This window comes from Bos taurus, chromosome 4 (assembly GCF_002263795.3).
Source record: "Bos taurus isolate L1 Dominette 01449 registration number 42190680 breed Hereford chromosome 4, ARS-UCD2.0, whole genome shotgun sequence".
In the NCBI taxonomy this organism is placed as follows: Eukaryota; Metazoa; Chordata; class Mammalia; order Artiodactyla; family Bovidae; genus Bos; species Bos taurus.
Window position 1 is genome coordinate 118,754,818 of NC_037331.1, and position 19,430 is coordinate 118,774,247.

The following is a 19,430-nucleotide window of genomic DNA, read 5'->3' on the forward strand; positions in this document are numbered from 1 at the left end:
CCTGATCACGCGCAATTCAAGTGCGTTAAAGTGTGTTTTGTCTTGACTCTCCAATTTCCTGTTTTGAAGATTTACTGGAAGCCTACTTCCAATCAGTAACATGTAAGGGAGGTTCCAGGGAGCGTAGAGTATGGCTCTGTGTAGCCCTCAACATCTTCATTTTCTTTCTAGATGTTTAAAACCGTCAGTTTCAAAACTGCACCACAGATACAGAGTTACGTGTGACCCCAGGCCAGGCGTTTATCCAAGGTCACCCATTAGCTAGTCATCTGGGCCTCATTCTCACCACCATGTCTAAGCAGCTGAGTAGCCAAAACTCTGGGCTGTATTCATCCATACCTTGTGAAATATGAACCCCAGGAATTCTGCCCCGCTGAAGAATCTTACTGATAACCATGGCCACATTTCCAGAATTCTAAGATACCCAGCCCCCCTAGCGTCTAACACCTCTAAAGCTACAGACGCCTCACAACCAACATGTGAGTTACCACAACCTCCCTCCTCTCCTCTGCAGATAACACGGATGTACCTGTGACGCACAAGCATAAGACAGACGGCATGTCTCACAGCGAACAGCCCCTCAGACCCAGATGTCCCCTCCCTCTGGGGGCAACCCGAGCGCGTTACCCCGCTGGCGGGCCGCGGGTCTTACCTGCGGAAATCCAGGAGGGACCTGGTGGAGGAGGGCACCCCCTGGTCATACCAGCTCAGGAAGTGGAACTGTGTCACTGTGCGAGTCTCGCTGGTCTGCAGGTTCTTCAGGTAGAAGCTCCTCACGAGGAAATCCTCGCACCAGATGTGCTCAGAGACCAGATGCACCTGTGTGGGGGGAGCGGACAGGGCGGGGGCGGGGCAGAGAGCACGTCGGCTGGGGGCCCGGCTCCCGGCGCGGAGCCACTTTGTGGGGCAGGCGGGGGGCCCGTCCAGCCTGCCAAGTTCAACACGGTTTACACAAAAGGTCACTTTGTGCTTCTTTTGTTTACATGTCAGTCAGGGGCAAAATAGTCAAATTATTGGGAAAAAATGCGTTACAATCGAAATGAGTCCACTTTCTGTCTTTTCTAAGCCATATAAACCTCCAAGAAAATTCACCAGAAAAAAATTATACTTTCGGACAAAAACTCAAACGGGGTTCTATTCTCAGTGGCCTTTCATAAGAGAGGCCCCACCCAGCTGCAGAAAGACGAAACCGAAAGGTTCGTATAGACGCTGCCAGGCCGTGAGCGCTGGGAGCCCAGGGCGGGGACCCCAAAACCATGACCAGCTCAGAGGGGAACATCCGGACGTCCGAGGCGAGCCCTCCTGAGGGACTCTGGTGTTCTGACGAATTTCAATGGGAAGCAAAGTCGAAGGCACACCCTGGTGTTGGTGTAACTGCCCAAGGTCATTCATTTCCTTCTTGATGTGGGCAAGAAGCCAGCCGAGGAACCGAGCTGCCCAGCAGGGGACCCGCGAATCAAAAGGCCGAGTGGGCGCTACGGACACAGGGCCCGGGAAGCAGCGGGAGCCGGGGTGCATGTGGGCCGCGAAGAACCAGGGTCAACAGGGCTGCTTCCTGAAAACAGGCCCCCGCGAGGTCCTTTCTTGGTTGCTTTCTGGCCGAATTTGGATTCATGGAATTTAAAAATGGAAACCACACCATTTCTGGCAGAGTTCCCGTGGCACGGCTGTCTGCAGGGTCTGCTGACCGCAGGGCTGGGCAAACCTCCTGGGGCTTCCAGGGACGGCGCCCGGTGTCTGCCCAGGATGGGACCGCCCACAGCTGCCACACCCCCTGCCCACGGCCCGGCGGGCGCCCTGAGAGTACCTCGTAGATGTGGTAGAGGCTGGAGCCCTCGTCCGGCCAGTAGCGGTAGCACTGCCGGACGCCGTTCTCCGCGAGGGGCGTCAGCATGACGACGACCACGCAGCCGCTCTCCCACACCATCTGCGGACCAAGAGGCGGGTGAGGCGCCGAGCCCCGCCAGTGCGGAGTCAGCGCCCCGGACGCACGGCGCACGCGGGCCTGTCCCCGGGAAACCGGTCAGTTGCCGAGCCCCGTGACTCGCGGAGTCAGCGCCCCAGACGCACGGCGCACGCGGCCTCCGTCCCCAGGAAACTGGTTCCGCAGGCGGTGCGCTCTGCCTTTGCAGCTGAGCACACAGGCCCACAGTCTGCACGTTCCAGGAGACATTGCAAACGGGATGCAGTAAACCTGTTCCACGCCTTACACCCCCTGGGTTCCCTGCTCTGCTCAGCCACGGGTCCTCCCTGCTGGTCTCTGACGTGCCACAAACAGGCCACTGGGCATCGGGTGCTGGGCCCCAGGCGGGCAGCCTGCCGGCTCGGACACGCCACTGTTCCGAGGGACACGGGGGAAAATCACGGGCACGTGTGTGTGCTCGTCACCACCGTGGGACCAGAGAAGCGGTCTGCTTTGTGGAGCTGCCATCCCACCTGAAGCCGACTCTGGAAGATTCCTGCCCACGTGCGTTACAGAGAGTGCATGCCCACTTCTACCAAAATACAGCAGCTCTGCCCAAAGGAGAGGGCACCCTGAACTGACAGTCGTCCACCGCAGCCCCTACACCAGCTCCGGGACGCGCAAACGGACCCACATTTGAACACCAGGCCTGGTGAGGACACAGAGGCCCTTGAACCCGACTCCTTTTCAGACGCGTGTCACAGCGGGCGGCCATGGACTTGCTGCTCAGTCGCTCACCTCACTGATTCTAAGGGATCCCCGAGCAGCCTGAGGCCCTGCTGGCACGTTGAATGCAGTGACGAAGTCTCCGCATTCCCTGTGCTGGGTTACGCTAACTTCTCAGAAGTCTTTATAAACAACTGCGTCTAGACGTGAAGTTTGTATCCGAGCTTCCATTTCTTGAAAACATAGATTTAACAATCTGATGAAGATCTTGTAGTTTATAAAATCCACATAACTCGGGTATAAAATGCTTTCCCGTCATGCTCTTGTTACTAAGTTCCCCTTTAAATTATATTCTGAAAGTCAGATGTGTGCACGATATCGTCGCTTTTAATATTGGTTCACCCCCACCCCCGTGATGGAAACAGCTAATATTCTTAAGGCCCCTCGTGGTGTATCATCTGCGGTGGAATTTAATGGGACTTGCTGCGATGTTTACAGAAAAGCCCACACAAATATGAATTGCACTCGAGCCCACGCGCTTCCCTCTTCTTCAGTGCAAATCCAACAACTCAAGGCGGACGTCTGCTCTAAGCTTTGCCGGCTCCCAGACTGGCCCTAATCGGCCCTTCTCGCACGCCGTGGTTTAATGTGCCTGGAGAAGGTACAGAAGCTCATTGAAGCCATTAGGAAAATGAGCAGAAACACAGGTTTTATGAGTGTAATAAAAATACAATGATCCGGGCCATAAACTAATCACCGAGGCTCTGCTGTACCCCCGAGTGTGGAATCAGGAAGCCCTCCCCGCCGAGGTTCCTTCTGTCCAGGGACGCTCGGGGCTCTCTGAAGGTGTGGTTGAGAGTGAATCCAAATGAAACAATTTAGACCAACAACTCCAAAAGCACCCCAGGGGATAATACTTCTTTTTAGGTCACTGTGTGGAAGCAGAGAGGGACTGACTAAATTGAAGCTGTCTCACCCGCTCGGGCACCCACTCCCTGCCCACCTCCCACCGCGGTGCCCTGCTCGCAGGGCTGGACTTCAGGGCACACCAGGGAATCCACGGTGGGTTTTGGAGAGAACGCAGGGTCTGCTGAAAGTCCCGGTCACGTAGGGTCCGTTTCTGGACGGGAGATCGCACTCTTTCCGGGTCAGTTTCACAGGGTCGTGCCCGGCAAGAGAAAGGCACGACTTCTATGCCCTGTCTTTGCGATACCTCCTGTGCTCTCTTCAAGGAAGCAGGCAGCAGCCTGGAGTCCTCCCTGATCCTGCTGTGGTCCCCTGAAGCAGCGGCTTTGCTGAGCTGAAGAGCGGATGGTTGATACCAGAAACAGCACTTTCTACACTTCCCGTTTGGTTAGGGCTCAGACAGCACAGTGCCGTGGGGCACGCGGCACGGTTACTGGGCACCTAACACAGGTCAGGACACCACAGGCCACGGCAGGGGGAAAGGGATCGGGCCGTAACGTCTTTTGGTGGCAAAAAGTGGGTGCCTTCTCCCAAACAGGAGGCAGGCACTGCCGGTCCTTGGTCGGATGAAACATGATCTCGGGCGGGGATCCCAAGGACAGGTCCCGGGACTGTGCTTGGAGAACAACCAGAAATGCCCCCTTCTCCTGAGTGTCTCCTCAGACGCAAGGCACCAGCCGTGAAAGGCCACCCTGAATGCTCACTATCACCTGGCACGAGGTGGCGGGGAGCAATGGGGCCCCGGTGGCGACAGTCACTGCTTCACCAGTGGGCGTGTCATGGGAGTCGGGGCGGCGGCTCAGGGGTCCTGGGCTGCGCTCAGATGCTCAGTCGTGTCCAACTCTGTGCGACTCCATGGACTGTAGCCCACCAGGCCCCTCTGTCCATGGGATTCTCCAGGCAAGAATACCGGAGTAGGTTGCCATTCCCTTCCCCAGGGGATCCTTCCCAACCCAGGGACTGAACCCACATCTCTTATGTCTCCTGCACTGGCAGGCGGGTTCTTAACCAGTAGCTCAGCCTCAGGGGTCCTGGGCTGTCGTAAAACACTGGCAACAACCTACACCCCAGCCCGTCTGTGGCACTCAGAGGCCACCCAGGGAAGGGACACGTGATGATAACACAGCTGACACGGCCGAGCACGGGAGCCCGTTCACGGCCATCAGTCCCGGGCGCACAGAAGGGCTAACATGCAGCAATTCAGACCACGGGCGTGCGTGACGCGGAACACGCACTTTGGCGGCTGTTTCATCCAAATGAGTAAGCTTCCCAGGCGGATCAGTGGTAAAGAGTCTGCCTGCAGTGCAGGAGACATTGGACAGGACAGGTGCGTTGGATCCCTGGGTCTGGAAGGTCCCCTGGAGGAGGAAATGGTGACCCACTCCAGTATTCTGGCCTGGAGACGCCCATGGACAGAGGGGCCTTGTGAGCCACAGTCCACGGGGTCACAGAGGCAGACCCGACTGAGCGACTAAACCACAGCAAGTTCACCAACAGTCGGTTAAAAAAGAAACGCCGTGCTGCTCTTGGCTGTGGGCTGGACTTTGTCCCTGAAATGACACGCTGACGTCTTAACCCCTGCCACCGATGACTGCGGCCTGATTTGCAAAGAGGGTCTCTGCAGATATCACCGGGATACGAAGGCGAGGTTCCGATGCATCAGGGTGGGGCCTAACTGAGCACAGAGGAGGGAGATGCCGGGTGAACGACGGTGCTGCAGAGACGCTGCCGGAACACGCGGGCCCTGCGAGCAGGACGGAGCCTTGTCTTGCTGCTTCAGGGCCGGGAGAATAGCCCTGCTGGCACCTGGGCTGGACTCGGCCTCTGGAACTGAGAGGGAGCATGCTTCTGCAGCTTTCGGCCGCTCCGTTTGTGGAAGCCTGTCACGGCAGCGCAGGAAACGAACACACTCACCGAGGCCCGGCCTCTATGCCAGGCCCCGAATCGTCCGCAGGACTCGGGACACGTCCGTTCGAACCTTCTTTTATTCATCGAATTACACCAGACGGAAGGAAACTGTAGATTCTCTTCACCCGAAGTCTTTCTTGAGTACCAAGTGTATAGCAAAAAAAAAAACCTCCTTCGGAGTGCACCGAGGCCTGATCTAAGGCAGGCGGTCTGCGTGGACGCTCAAGTCCGGGGCCGCCTGCTCTGCAAGGAGCTCTGGTCCCTCCGGGGGCACGCATCCCCTCCCCTTCCCCTCACGTCCTGTGAAACCCCCTCCACCTTGTTCTGCTCTCATCTGTGTGGGCACAGCTTTCTTCCACCAGACTGTCAGCTCCTTGAAGACGGCAGCCCGTCTGGCTGCCAGCTCTACCTCCAAGGCATCTGGCACCAGGCTTTATTATAGTTGATGCTTAGTTGAAAACAATACATATTTTAAAAAAGAGACCATTTGACTGCCTCTCTGAAAAGAGAACTCAAAGAAAACGCTATCAAAGGCTCGCCTGGCAGAGTCCTCCCAGGACCTGTTCGGTGCAGACACGTGCCTCTTGAAACCCCATGTGCTGTTTGCACGCCCGCTACAGCGGCCGCTACGTGAAGTGGAGACAGCTTTTCTCCAGAGCAGGCCGAGCGTGCCCCTCCATCCCTGACGCATGATTTGTTTCCGCTGCCAACTTCTTTTCAGGTGGAGAGATCAGCTTAAGCCTGGCAGTGAGCATGCTGACAAAGAGGTCTGAGAACACATTTTATGTCAATCGGCTGGAACCACACACTCTGAAATCGATTAAAGAAGAGAAAACAGCAGTGTCTGAGCACCTTCTGCAGAGCAGACCCCCAGTCCTGCTCCCGCCCTGTCCAGAGGACGGTCGTAAGAAGCCTGCCCTGAAGTCTTCCCAGCCTCTGGTCTGTTTCAGCCACACAGTCACCGGCCCTGTGTCAAGCTGTGAGTGAGGCAGCTGGCGATCTGGCTAAACGTGAATGAAGGTGATGAAATCTTCACTGTGTCTCGATGCAGGACTCATAACACAAACCCACCTGGTTCCTCTGTGAACAAAGCCGTCAGCATGGGCCTCCTTCGCAGGTAAAACCCCGAAGTAACGGGAACAAAGCCAATACTTAATCCTGACCCTCAGGAAGGGCTGAGCAGGGAGGAAGGAGTCTTGCAGATACTAAGATCGGACCCAGGGCTTCCCTGGTGGTCCAGTGGTTAATAGTCGGCCTGCCAATCCAGGGGACACGGGTTCAATCCCTGGTCCAGACAATCCCACATACCACGGAGCCACTAAGCTCGTGCACCACCGCTACTGAGCCCGTGCTCTGCAACAAGGGAAGGCGCCACAGTGACAAGCCTGTGCCCCAAAACTAGAGAGCAGTCCTTGTTCGTCACAACCAGAGAAAGCCTGAGTGAGCCAACGAAGACCCAGAGCATCCAGAAATAAATAAGCAAATAAATGAATCTTAAAAGAAAAACCTGACCTGAGCTCAAGTCAGTCCCGATGCTGATAAACTGTAGCAGGCCCCCCTGGCTGCTTTCCCACCAGCCGTGTTTGTGCCCAGGCAGGAAGGAGAGCCATCAACTAGAAACACTTGCCCGTTCACTGGAATCCAGCAAGCGTCCTTTCGCAAAGACAGAACGGCCCGCTTCTCTCTGAGCAGAGGCGAGGTGGCTCGTGTGTGCCACTCAAGCACTTCCACAGCGAGGCCACGTGCAGACCAAGCTGCCTGTTCCCCTGAGCTTCATGCAGCTGCCGCAGAGGTGTTTCTGCCAGGTACTCGACTGTGTGGGAAGCCGCCTGAGCCCGGGCGTGCTGTCACTTAGGAGCACTTACAGCCCCTGGGCTGTGTGCACGTTTCACGTTTAATACACATGTTGACGTCTTAAGCAAAAGCACCACTCAGGCTGTCATCATTTCAAAACCAGGACCTGACGTAGATGAATCAGATCCACTTGTGAACCAAGGGAAGAAGGAGGAGAGAAGAGGGGACAAAGTCAAAGACTGAATGAAAAAGAATGAAAGAAAGAAGGAGGGAAAGACAGATGAGGGAGCTGACACCACACACGAAAGCAGGGTGTTTTCTGCCGAGGGCCGTAAGAATCAGTTAAGAAGGGAACCCAGGCTGTGTTTTTCACGCCAGCCTGAGCTCTGACCCACACGCCTGGTGGGAGGACACACATATATCCAGGTGCCAGGCACACCACGCCCGACCACACACACGGCACGTTTCCCAAGTCCCACCTCGACGTAAGATGATCAGACAAAAGTTTTCTTTTATCTATAAAGGTCTGTGAATTCATGTGCAGAAAATTCAATCAGAATAAATGTTTGAAGAAAAACGTCCTAGAAAATCTAGGGCCTGTGGTTAAAATGCTTCTGAAACACAGAAACAAAGATCAGGTTTTTCTTAGGAAACTCATGGTCCTCAATTCCTGTAGTCCTTTAACTTAATCAGATAATCCTGCTTATTTAACTTACATGCAGAGTACATCATTCGAAATGCCAGGCTGGATGAAGCACAAGCTGCAATCAAGATTGCCGGGAGAAATATCAATAACCTCAGATATGCAGATGACACCACCCTTATGGCAGAAAGTGAAGAAGAACTAAAGAGCCTCTTGATGAAAGTGAAAGAGGAGAGTGAAAAAGCTGGCTTAAAACTCAACATTCAGAAAACAAAGATCATGGCATCTGGTCCCATCACTTCATGGGAAATAGATGGGGAAACAATGGAAACAGTGACAGACTTTATTTTTGGGGCTCCAAAATCACTGCAGATAGTGACTGCAGCCATGAAATTAAAAGATGCTTGCTCGGAAGAAAAGCTATGACCAACCTAAATAGCATATTAAAAAGCAGAGACATTACTTTGCTGACAAAAGTCTGTATAGCTATGGTTTTTGTGTATGGATGTAAAACCTGGACCATAAAGAAGGTTGGGACCCGAAGAATGGATGCTTTCAAACTGTGTTGCTGGAGAAGACTCTTGAGAGTCCCTTGGACTACAAGGAGATCCAACCAGTCAATCCTAAAGGAAATCAGGCCTGAATATTCGTTGGACGGACTGAAGTTAAAGCTGAAGCTCCAATACTTTGGCCACCTGATGCAAAGAGCCAACTAATTAGAAAAGACCCTGATGCTGGGAAAGACTGAAGGCAGGAAGAGAAGGAGACGACAGAGGATGAGATGGTTGGATGGCATCACCGACTCAATGGACCTGAGTTTGAACGAACCCTGGGAGATGGTGAAGGACAGGGAAGCCTGGCGTGCTGTAGTCCATGGGGTCGCAGAGTCGGACACGACTGAGCGACTGGAAAACCAATTAGATACCGTGCTCTAGAATCAGTCAGTCTGCACGTTAACAGCCCCCGAGTGCACTGCTCCATCCACAGCCTCTCGACATCAGAACGGTACCTCTGCAAGCCCTCCTCGCCCATCACTCGCTGCCCAGGGCTCGTGTAAGATGAACAGAGGAAGTGACTGCGTGGGCATCACAGGGACGGGGACTGGGGACCTCCTCCCGCTCTGTGTCCCGCCTCTTAGGACCACCAGAAGCCACGAGCCCCGATGTGACGTGGTCTTTGAGCCAGTGGGTATGATTTGACTGGGCGTCCTGCAGACTGGGGGTGCTGGGTGTCTGCAAGGGTCACCTCTGGCTGCTCCAGGCTAGGCTGCTGGGGGCTTGGTGGTACTAGCTATAACGGGGTCACCCTTAGCTGACCGGCCAGAGGTGGGGGTGGGGGCTGCCGCCTTCCGGCTCCCTGTCTGCTGGGCCCATCACCGCCCGGGTGCACTGGTCAGTTGTGGAGCTCATCACAAGTTCCTGGAGGAAAACCGTTCGGTCCCTCGGACCTCCCACAGCCCTCCCCTCGGGTCCCTCCTTGTCCATCCTAAGAGCGGTGACTGATGGGTGCTGAGGAGCTTAAGTTCTTCAGTTAAATCAAGCCCCACTGCTTGGAAAAGAAAGTACACTGCCCCAGTGAAGACTTCATAGTAGAATATACTTTCAGAAAGTGGGAAATAGAAAGCAATAGGTGGACTTTTTTCTTGGTAAAATGTTAATAAGTGTCCGTACTAATTGGGCACCAGCTGAATTCCAGCTGCTTTCAGCGCCTGTACCTGGGGGTCGGGGCCCAGCTCCTCAGCCCCTGATTGCATCATCTGAAAGTCACCAAAGTCTGTCAAGCAGGGAGGGCAAGGCTGGAAATTCTAGACTGTCTTCCCTGCCCCTCAGCTTCCAGTGAGCAGGGCCGGCCGCCAGTCCCAGCCCTGGAGAGGCCCTGGGCTGAGCTCAGGCACCGCTCGGCCGACTGCATGGTCCACGTGCGTGGACAGTGCTCACATGCCTGAACCAGCTGACCGTGCTGCCTGCACTTCTGCTTGGTCCGAAAATATGGGGGAACGGCAGCCAAAATATGAGGGCTCCTTGGACGGTGGCGAGGGGGCTGGTGGACTGGGGGCTGGAGCAGCTCTAGGACGGGTGGGTGATGCCCAACCGGACAGCTCAGTGCCGGCAGCCTGTGCCGGGGACTTGTCCTCCCTGCTCACAGCCCCGAGGCGCTGTTCTCTGAGAAAGCTGGCTGCGGGGCCCCCAGTTGCCTGGTGGTCACGTGTGAGCCTGGCCCCGGCAGGTGACAGACCTGCCCCCCTCCCCGTGTGGAAGCCACGGCCTCCTGAGAAGTCTTCACCCCGATCTAGCCTGGCTCTAGCCTTGCACACTTGCACGCACATGCACAGCTGGAGAGTGTGGTACACGACCTCTGTGCCTGGAGAGGACGCACCCTGAGGTCCTCACAGAAGGGGGCTGGCCTGAGCACAATGTCCCCATCACCGATGGCCTCTCTCTCCTCTTTACAGAGACTCGCCTGCCCACTCACCGCCCCCCTTACTTCACAGCCCGTGGGGCAGCAAGAAGTGCTGTGGACCACAGGGTCAGGCCTGATCACAGGAGTTGGGTCTGATCATGGGGTCAAGTCTGATCACAGGGGTTGGGTGTGATCTCGGGGGTGGGGTCTGACCTCAAGGATCGGCTTTGATCATGGGAGTTGGGCCTGATCTCGGGGGTCGGGTCTGATCTTGGGGGTCAGGCCTGATCTCAGGAGTCAGGTCTGATCACAGGGTCAGGCCTGATCACAGGAGTTGGGTCTGATCATGGGGTCAGGTCTGACACCTGTGCAGCTGCTGTGGAGATTGGGGGGTCGTGCGGAGCCCTGGGCCTCAGTGCTCTACTGGATTGGGATTCTGACTTTCTTTTATTCTAGTAAAGTATACTTAATGTAAAAATGCCTTCCTGATGGGTTTTGAGTATACAGTTCTAGGGCATTCAGGACATTCACCACCACCCCCAGAACCTTCCCATCTCCCCAGACTGAGCCTCTGCACCATCAAACACCAGCTCCCTGACCCCCCGACCGCTAGCCACCTCCCGTCTTGCAGAACTGCCTCTGGGGATCACGCACTCGTGATAGCTTCACCCCAGGTCGTCAGGTGAGGTCACGTCCCCCCGTGCCTGCCCAGGGTCCAGCATACAGTAAGTGCTCAATAACTGTTGCCTCCCCTCCGTGGACTTGGATGCCGGCTGACTTCTCTCAGAGCAGGCACTTCAGGCCCAGGAATACCCGGGCTGTCCTCACAGGTCAGAACACATGTCTACAGGAAGGCGGTGGGCCTTACATGCATTTGGGTTTAGAATCAGATTCTTAGAACGTGAGGTGTGAATTCAGAGAAAGAATTCTAATCGCTGGAGGGCGAGTGGCGCTGCATCCTGGCAGAGCCCCAAGGGCTGCAGGGTCGGGAGGGAGGGGCCTGGCTGGGCGCTGCATCCTGGCAGAGCCCCAAGGGCTGCAGGGTCGGGAGGGAGGGGCCTGGCTGGGCGCTGCATCCTGGCAGAGCCCCAAGGGCTGCAGGGTCGGGAGGGAGGGGCCTGGCTGGGCGCTGCATCCTGGCAGAGCCCCAAGGGCTGCAGGGTCGGGAGGGAGGGGCCTGGCTGGGCGCTGCATCCTGGCAGAGCCCCAAGGGCTGCAGGGTCGGGAGGGAGGGGCCTGGCTGGGGTGGGAGACCCCGCCTTGAGGTGACTGCAGTGTGGGCTGTCACTGGGTCACACCCACGATGTAATGTTCTGGAAGCGCCACGCTTGCGTGAAGACAGAGCCTCCCCCAGCCCCTCCTCTGGGTGTCGCCCCTCATCCTGAGCCTGTGGGGCCCACCTCGTGTGCCCCCTGCTGATGGCCTCGGGTGTCTCTGCTTTATGTTCTTCCTGCAACTGGACCCGGAGGCTTGGTGTGGAGACCACGCATCTGGCTCAAGGGCACCTGGGGAGACACAGTCAGGGAGGTCTTTTTGCTGCAGGCTGTCTCAGAGGCTGTGATGAGCTGACGAGCCTGAGACGGCCTGGGAGGGCGGCCTAGTGGCCAGAGTGTCCACTCCCGCCTCGAGGGACGCCAGTGTTTCCCGGAGGTTCGGTAAGTGCTGACCGAGGTGTCCTCATAGTATCTTGCACTTCATCTCACTTGAATATTTTTCTCCAGTTGCCTCATTTAGAGATGTTTCCTTTCAAGAATGCTCCTTGATATCAGACCTCCATAAATGCTCTAGGACATCCTATGGTTTACAAATGCTGGCACAATGAATGGCCCCCAACAATGGCAATTGCTCAGAACAAGCAGTAAGAAAAATATACCAGCGGCCCCGTGTACTAACCACAAGAACCGGGGCAGAGTATGACCGCGAGTCTCGTAGAACGCCAAGTATAGGGGTCAAAATACACGAACCCCGACGCGCGGCCTGCCACAGGGAAGCGCTCCATGGATGTAAGCGGTGACTGTGTGAGTGTCGACACAACCTCAGGATCTTGTGCTTCTGTTGGCAAGAGAAGCTTTGCCTACAGGCAGTTGCGACCGGGGCCTGAAGCTGGTAAAAATGAAACCACCCCTCTCAGGCACACCTACACAAACGTGCATGCTGGGATGGCGGGCTGAGGCCGAATGGAAGACGCGGTGACCGTGGAATTCTGATGGTCCTTATTCTGCCACACGACTTGGGGTTTTCTGTGTTCTTTCTGTCTGAGCGCGGAGCCTGGGCAGCAGCAGGAAGGTAACCGAGCAAACCCGCCATGGAATTCCAGCAGCACTCCATAGGCAAGCTGGGATGGGTGGGCTCATGGCTCAGGCGGACAGCTCTGCGTGGGGTGAGGAGGCCCCTTGGGTCCAGGCTGGAGCCGGCCGCCTGGTCCTCCCGGGCTGCACGACCTCTCGGCAGGTGTAATGAGGAGGAGACAGCCCTCAGGGCGGCGGGACCCACTGGTCCAGCCTGATGGCTCGAGGCAGCGATCACGGGGCTCAGCCTGGTCTTTCCTTCCGAGAGTGTGAAGCAGCACGGAAGGGCAGGGCCATGCAGAAGTGTCCATCTGGGTTCCTACATGCAGGTTGGGCCGAGCCACGTCGTCTCACTGACGCGCACTCGTGTGGCCCATGAAGAACCAAGATGATGCCAGTTTGTGAACGCGCATACAAGGCAAGAGCGGAGCCCGGGTCCCTTCCTGACTCCCAGAAGCCCGCAGAGACTCAAGGGTGGGCAGGAGCACAGGCCTCCTGGGGTGGAGCCAGGACAGGGCTGGCTGGAGAGTTGGGGACGGGGCACAGGGGGCAGGGAACGTGGACTCTGCCAACTTCAGCGGGTCCCTCTGGGTTAGATATGGTGCAGCCACTGGACCCTGACGGCCTGGCCCTGTGGCCCTCACACTGCTCCCGCCCATCAGCTGCGGACCCAGAGGCCACGCGTCCCTGATCTCATCCTCAGGGTGCACTTTGCCAGTCCTGGGACGCCCGTGGGCCCGACTCACAGTAGGGCTCTGTTTCAACTGCCAAGGAGTGGCGGGACCCTGTGTGCACACCCCTCGGTGCCACCTTCTCAAGACTGCGCTCCCGGAGCTCTGCCGCCTGCTGGACAGTGGGCAGGGAGACCGGAGCGTGGAGGCGAGGCCTCGCTGGCCCCCTGGCTCTCCTCTTACTGGCCAGTGTCCCCAGAGCCCAAGCCTAATCCGAGTGTGCAGTATTTGCTGGATGAAAAGAGACCAGCCTGGCTTCTCAAATGCATTATTACAAAGAATCCACAAGGAGAGACTATAATCTGAGCACCATTTTTTAAACTTCATAAGATTAAAACTATCGATACGAGACACATCTGACTAAAATGCAATAATTTACGCATGCATTATTTCATTACATTTCATAAGATAAAGTGACCGAAGCAGCTTAACAAGTAAAAGTCTTTAAAGGTTTAATATCTCAAAGGGAATTTATACTCAAGTTTTGGAAAAGAAGGTTGATCATAAGAAATATGAACGAGCTCATATAAATTCTGAAACCAAGGAACACCTGATGAACACCTGTAAACAAATCTGGATTGGCTTAACTGGATCCAAGGCATTACTCATGATCAATTCATTAAGCTGTTAGACTCAGAACAAAATTTAATTTAAAAAGAGTCACCTGCCAGAAGTCAGCCACAGTCGAGGGCAGGGGTCCTTGGGTGGCGATGTACGCGGGCTTCCTGGGGTCGTGGTCCATCTGCGGAGACAAGAGCACAGGAGGAAGATGAGCTGGGGAAGGGCAGGGCCGGGGAGGCTCGGGGCCCTGAGTCCTGTGCTGACAGCCCCCAGGCCTGACACACACCACCTCTGTGGAAGCAGGAAAGCCCCTGGCTCCTGCCAGACCCCTCCTGACCTACCCCCCCAAGATTCTAGGGGGGCCTGGGGGCCTGGTGCCTGGAGTTTAGGGGAGGCTTGGTGCCTGGAGTTTAGGGGGGGCCTAGGGACCTGGTGCCTGGAGTTTAGGGGGGCCCTTGTGCCTGGATTTTAGGGGGGCCTAGGGACCCTGTGCCTGGAGCCTGGCGATGGGGCTGGATGTGCTTCTGACACCTGAAATGGCACTAACTGAGCAGCATCAGTAGAATGGAGGCCAGTCAACCACAGACCAGATGCCAGAGCATCAGCCACGTAGGGGCCACGTGAAGCGGGGCCGTGGGGAGGCAGGGAAGGTGCCCGGGTCACCCACGTGGTGACAGGTCCATGGACGACTGTGACCGCAGAGGTGTTCCGCTGGTGTGGGTGGCCTCCATGGCCACCACTGGCCACACACAGGGCTCAAAAGTAAAGCGGCCAAGGTTGGCACTGCGGGCGCTGGGCTGGGCAGAGGGCGGGCATCTCTCAGACCTGGAGGGGCCCAGCAACAGCGCTTCCTGCCTCCCAGGGTGAGGCAAACCCCCTCCCGTGCTGCTGTGCTGCTCTGCACCCTGAAAGGGTCCGAGAGCCAGCCCAGCAGGCGCTGGCCAGGGACGGGCCCAGGCTTCTAGCAGCTCGTTTCATATTCTTTTTCCACCTTGCCAGACAAGGACCAAAAACAAACAAGCAAAGGAGAACGCAGTGGCGAGCTTCCTGGCTGTCGATCCGCCCGAACGCGGCCTGCTGGCTCCGAGAGAGGAAGTCTGGCTTAAAAGACCTTCATTAGAACAGTTAATTCCAAGACTGACTAAGCAGGAAAAAAACATGAGAACAAAGCCTGGAGCAGCAAATTGGATTAAATCAGACGGCGTTCTCCCTCTCACGCTGGTGTCCCAAGAGGACAAGGGAGGGGCCAGGCGAGGTGTCAGCAGGACGTCCTCACTGTCCCCCCTTGGGGACCACAGAGACACCCCCCAGAAGAGAGCAGGCGGGTCTCCCCTGGGTGTCAGGTGACCACTCACTCATCAGACATACAGCCTCCTTTATTCTTTCCATCCAGCACTGGTTTCTACTCTTTTGACACCAGGGTTTGATGAAAGATTTAAAACACTCCGAATTTAAAGGTACTTGTTAAGAACTCATTTCCGAACATGGCGAAAAACAAGAAAGGTGCAACCACGCGTGATTCAGTGGAGACGCGATTCAGTGGAGGCGCGATTCAGTGGAGGTGCGATTCAGTGGAGGCGCGATTCAGTGGAGACGCGTGGGGATGCCGGCTGGAAGCCCCGCTCACCGGAAGCCCCTCCGAGTCTGGGTCTGAGAAGGGCTCGTGTGCCCTTTAACATGCGTGCGGTGTAGCCTGCCCGTCAGCACTTTCAGAGCCCACGGCTGTCAGTCTGAAAGGACGCCCCCAGTGCACCTTATAATTACGTGCACCATGAGAGCGGGAAAGAGCACAGGAGAACAGATGTAAGTCGCTCCATCAGCACAGCAACGTGACGCTGGCTAAGGGAGGGGGCAGGAAAAAAACGCTTTCTGTGCATCTAGTTTAGTGATTCGTAATTAAAACTGGAAATTCACAACAACACACAATACAGGTAAAATTACGTTACTCTTGCTGAAAGCCCCAATTAAAATGTTTCAGTGGGAACGTGCTTGGCAGAAATAAGGAGTTTTGATGTTTAAAATATGCATTTGTTGGGGGTGACAGCTATTTACAGGGACCCTGTCTCTTCCTTGCAAATAGTTCTGCATGAAAAGTATAACCCCACCTCCTTTTCAAATGTGCTTTTTTGCCCAAAGCAATTCAGAGAGCAACGCATTTTAAAATCCTTCGTATGTACAACCCAGCACATTTAGCTGCTTTCACAGTGAGAAAATATGTGATTGAAAGCAAAAATCGGATCAGGGTTTCGGGAGGTAAATAAGGCCCCCTGTGGGGAGAGGTCTCCATGTCACTCTGTTGCCATCAACCCGAGCTGGAGATGGGAGGACGTGGGGTTGGGGGCAGAGGGTGCGCGATGGCCCATGTCACTCCCCTCCCCCTTGACTGTATCACGTGGCTGCCGCTTGGACGGCAGTAAATGATCACAGAGCAGCGACCTGTGCCACCAGCTCAGCAGTCGCTCGGAAGACAAGCACCATCACCTCATCCCTCGCACGTTCTCTGTGTGTAGCAAAGAGGAGGCCTTGCTCACACACAGCAGCCTCTGTCCAGTTTTGTGCGTCTGTTACTGAACGAAAGTAAAGCAAACATTTAACTGAACAGCAGGCGTCTCAGCACACTTAAGACTTGCGGGGCAGGATAGGTGTGGTGGTTGGAGGGAATTGTCAGTTTCCGGGAACACGACTCCTCGTGCAGGCACGCTGGCTGCTGCCCCGGTGGGTGGGTGAGGGTGTCTGCACTGGCACTCCTGGTGGGGATGAGCGCTGGCTTCCGCTGAGGTCAAGGCTGATGGCCCCCCTTCTTCCTCACTCCTTTGTAGCGACTTCCTTCTGTATGGTTGCTGTGGTCACACAGTGCGCCAGGGCCATGGGCAAGGTCAGGCTCTCTGGTCCCATCTCAGTGTCTGTAAACTGGGGTGGGAGGGGCTGGAGAAGTGCGACTTGGCTCTACGGGTCCTTTAGCTCTGGGATTCTGGGATTTTTTTCAGAAAAAGTAGACCCCCAAAGTTTGCGTTGAGTCTCATGAAGACGCCACCTGGATAACCAACAAGGACCTACTGTGTAGCACAAGGAACTCTGCTCAGTACTCTGTAATAACCTAAATGGGAAAAGAACTTGAAAAAGAATAGATAGAGACATTACTTTACCAACAAGGTCCGTCTAGTCAAGGCTGTGGTTTTTCCAGTAGTCATGTATGGATGAGAGAGTTGGACTCGAAAGAAAGCTGAGCGCCGAAGAATTCATGCTTTTGACCTGTGGTGTGGAGAAGACTCTTGAGAGTCCCTTGGACTGCAAGGAGGTCCAACCAGTCAATCCTAAGGGAAATCAGTCCTGAATATTCATTGGAAGGACTGATGCTGAAGCTGAAACTTCAATACTTTGGCCACCTGATGCGAAAAGCTGACTCATTGGAAAAGAGCCTGATGCTGGGAAAGATTGAAGGTGGGAGAAGGGGACAACAGAGGATGAGATGGTTGGATGGCATCACCAATGTGACGGACATGACTTTGAGTAGGCTCCTGGAGCTGGTGATGGACAAGGAAGCCTGGCATGCTGCAGTCTCTGGGGTTGCAAAGAGTCGGACACGACTGAGCGACTGAACTAAGATACATGTATATGCTTAACTGAATCACTTTGCCATACACCTTAAACTAAGACAGCATTATTAATCAACTATTCACCAGTATGAAAAAAAGACATAACCTGAACCAGGGTGCCTGCAAGGTGTGTCCCTAGAGATTTGGTTCAATCTGTAGAAGGAGAGTTATAATAGAGCGACTAGCTCTAATCTGCATCAGAAAACGCACCAATATTTCCCTGATGTTCCAAACAAAACTCATCTTGAAAGTTAAGCCGTCAGCGTGTTAAGACCAGGGCACCCATGTTCTGAAGCCTTGAAGGGTGGCTTGGGGGAGGCTGCGGGCTGGTGTGCAGGTGAGGGCAAGGTTGGTTCTGCCCCCAGACCACTTATACTTGCTTTTCATAATATGCAAAACAAATTTCACACATGGTTTCTAAAAACAAGACCCTATCAGGCAGAGTTTTCAAACTGCTTTTCCAGATACCAAGTCTTATGGTGAGAGTTTGCTGGGAAACAGTAGTCAAATCAGTGGGAGAGAGTGTGGCTTATGAACTTGAATTATTTTCGTATTCATACAAGTTGAGATTTAAGAAAAATAATCGATATAAACTATAATTGGGCTTCCCAAGTGGTACTAGTGGTAAAGAACCCACCTGCCAATGCAGGAGATGTAAGAGATGAGGGTGTGATCCCTGGGTTGGGAAGCCCCTGAAGGAGGGCATGGCAACCCGCTCCAGTATTCTTGCCTGGAGAATCCCATGGACAGAGGAGCCTGCTGGGCAATAGTCCATGGGGCCGCAAAGACTCAGACACGACTGAAGTAACTTAGTATGTACGCATGCCAACTATAATTATAAATACATGGATGTTCGCTTATAAATCTGAAAACCAAGGAATTGTTCCCCCATTTGGACAATTTCTTGTGATGTTCAGTGCATCTGAGCAGTTATTTTCTGAAGAGTCAATTTGTACTACTTAAATTTGTTAAATGAACTGAGTTTAAAAATTAAACAATTCTCCCCCTTTATTAATAAACAGAGGAGTGATGAGTAAGTTTAATTCCAAGTGTCACTGAGGTGTTCAGACTTGCCCCTGGTGAGGAATGTGTGTGCTGTCACACTAGTGGTAACACTATCCCTAGTCCACGCCCAACAGTGACCAAGCTCCCGCGTGGCTGACGGTTTCTCTCACAGAACTCCCACAGACCCTGGTGACCAAGCTCCCGCGTGGCTGACGGTTTCTCTCACAGAACTCCCACAGACTCTGGTGACCAAGTGCCCGCGTGGCTGACAGTTTCTCTCACAGAATTTCCACAGACCCTGGTGACCAAGCTCCGGCGTGGCTGACGGTTTCTCTCACAGAATTTCCACAGACCCTGGTGACCAAGCTCCCGCGTGGCTGACAGTTTCTCTCACAGAATTTCCACAGACTCTGGTGACCAAGCTCCTGCGTGGCTGATGGTTTCTCTCACAGAATTCCCACAGACTCTGGTGACCAAGCGCCCGCGTGGCTGACAGTTTCTCTCACAGAATTTCCACAGACCCTGGTGACCAAGCTCCTGTGTGGCTGACGGTTTCTCTCACAGAATTTCCACAGACCCTGGTGACCAAGCTCCTGTGTGGCTGACGGTTTCTCTCACAGAATTTCCACAGACTCTGGTGACCAAGCTCCTGCGTGGCTGATGGTTTCTCTCACAGAATTCCCACAGACTCTGGTGACCAAGCTCCCGCGTGGCTGACGGTTTCTCTCACAGAATTCCCACAGACTCTGGTGACCAAGCTCCTGTGTGGCTGACGGTTTCTCTCACAGAATTCCCACAGACTCTGGTGACCAAGCTCCTGCGTGGCTGATGGTTTCTCTCACAGAATTCCCACAGACTCTGGTGACCAAGCGCCCGCGTGGCTGACAGTTTCTCTCACAGAATTCCTAC

The 19,430-nt window shown here is 54.8% G+C and overlaps 1 protein-coding gene across 5 annotated transcripts in view; it reads right to left on the bottom strand.

The window, feature by feature from the left end:
* Positions 1-19,430, bottom strand: part of PTPRN2 (protein tyrosine phosphatase receptor type N2) — a 598,037-nt gene that overhangs the window by 22,771 nt on the left and 555,836 nt on the right. For all 5 annotated transcript variants that reach the window (XM_010804706.4, XM_059886010.1, XM_059886012.1 and 2 more), the window contains 3 exons: positions 14,024-14,101; positions 1,808-1,927; positions 653-819 (listed from right to left, as the gene is read on the bottom strand). In XM_010804706.4, coding sequence (XP_010803008.1) covers positions 653-819; positions 1,808-1,927; positions 14,024-14,101 — 365 coding nt within the window. The remainder of the gene's footprint in view (positions 1-652; positions 820-1,807; positions 1,928-14,023; positions 14,102-19,430) is intronic.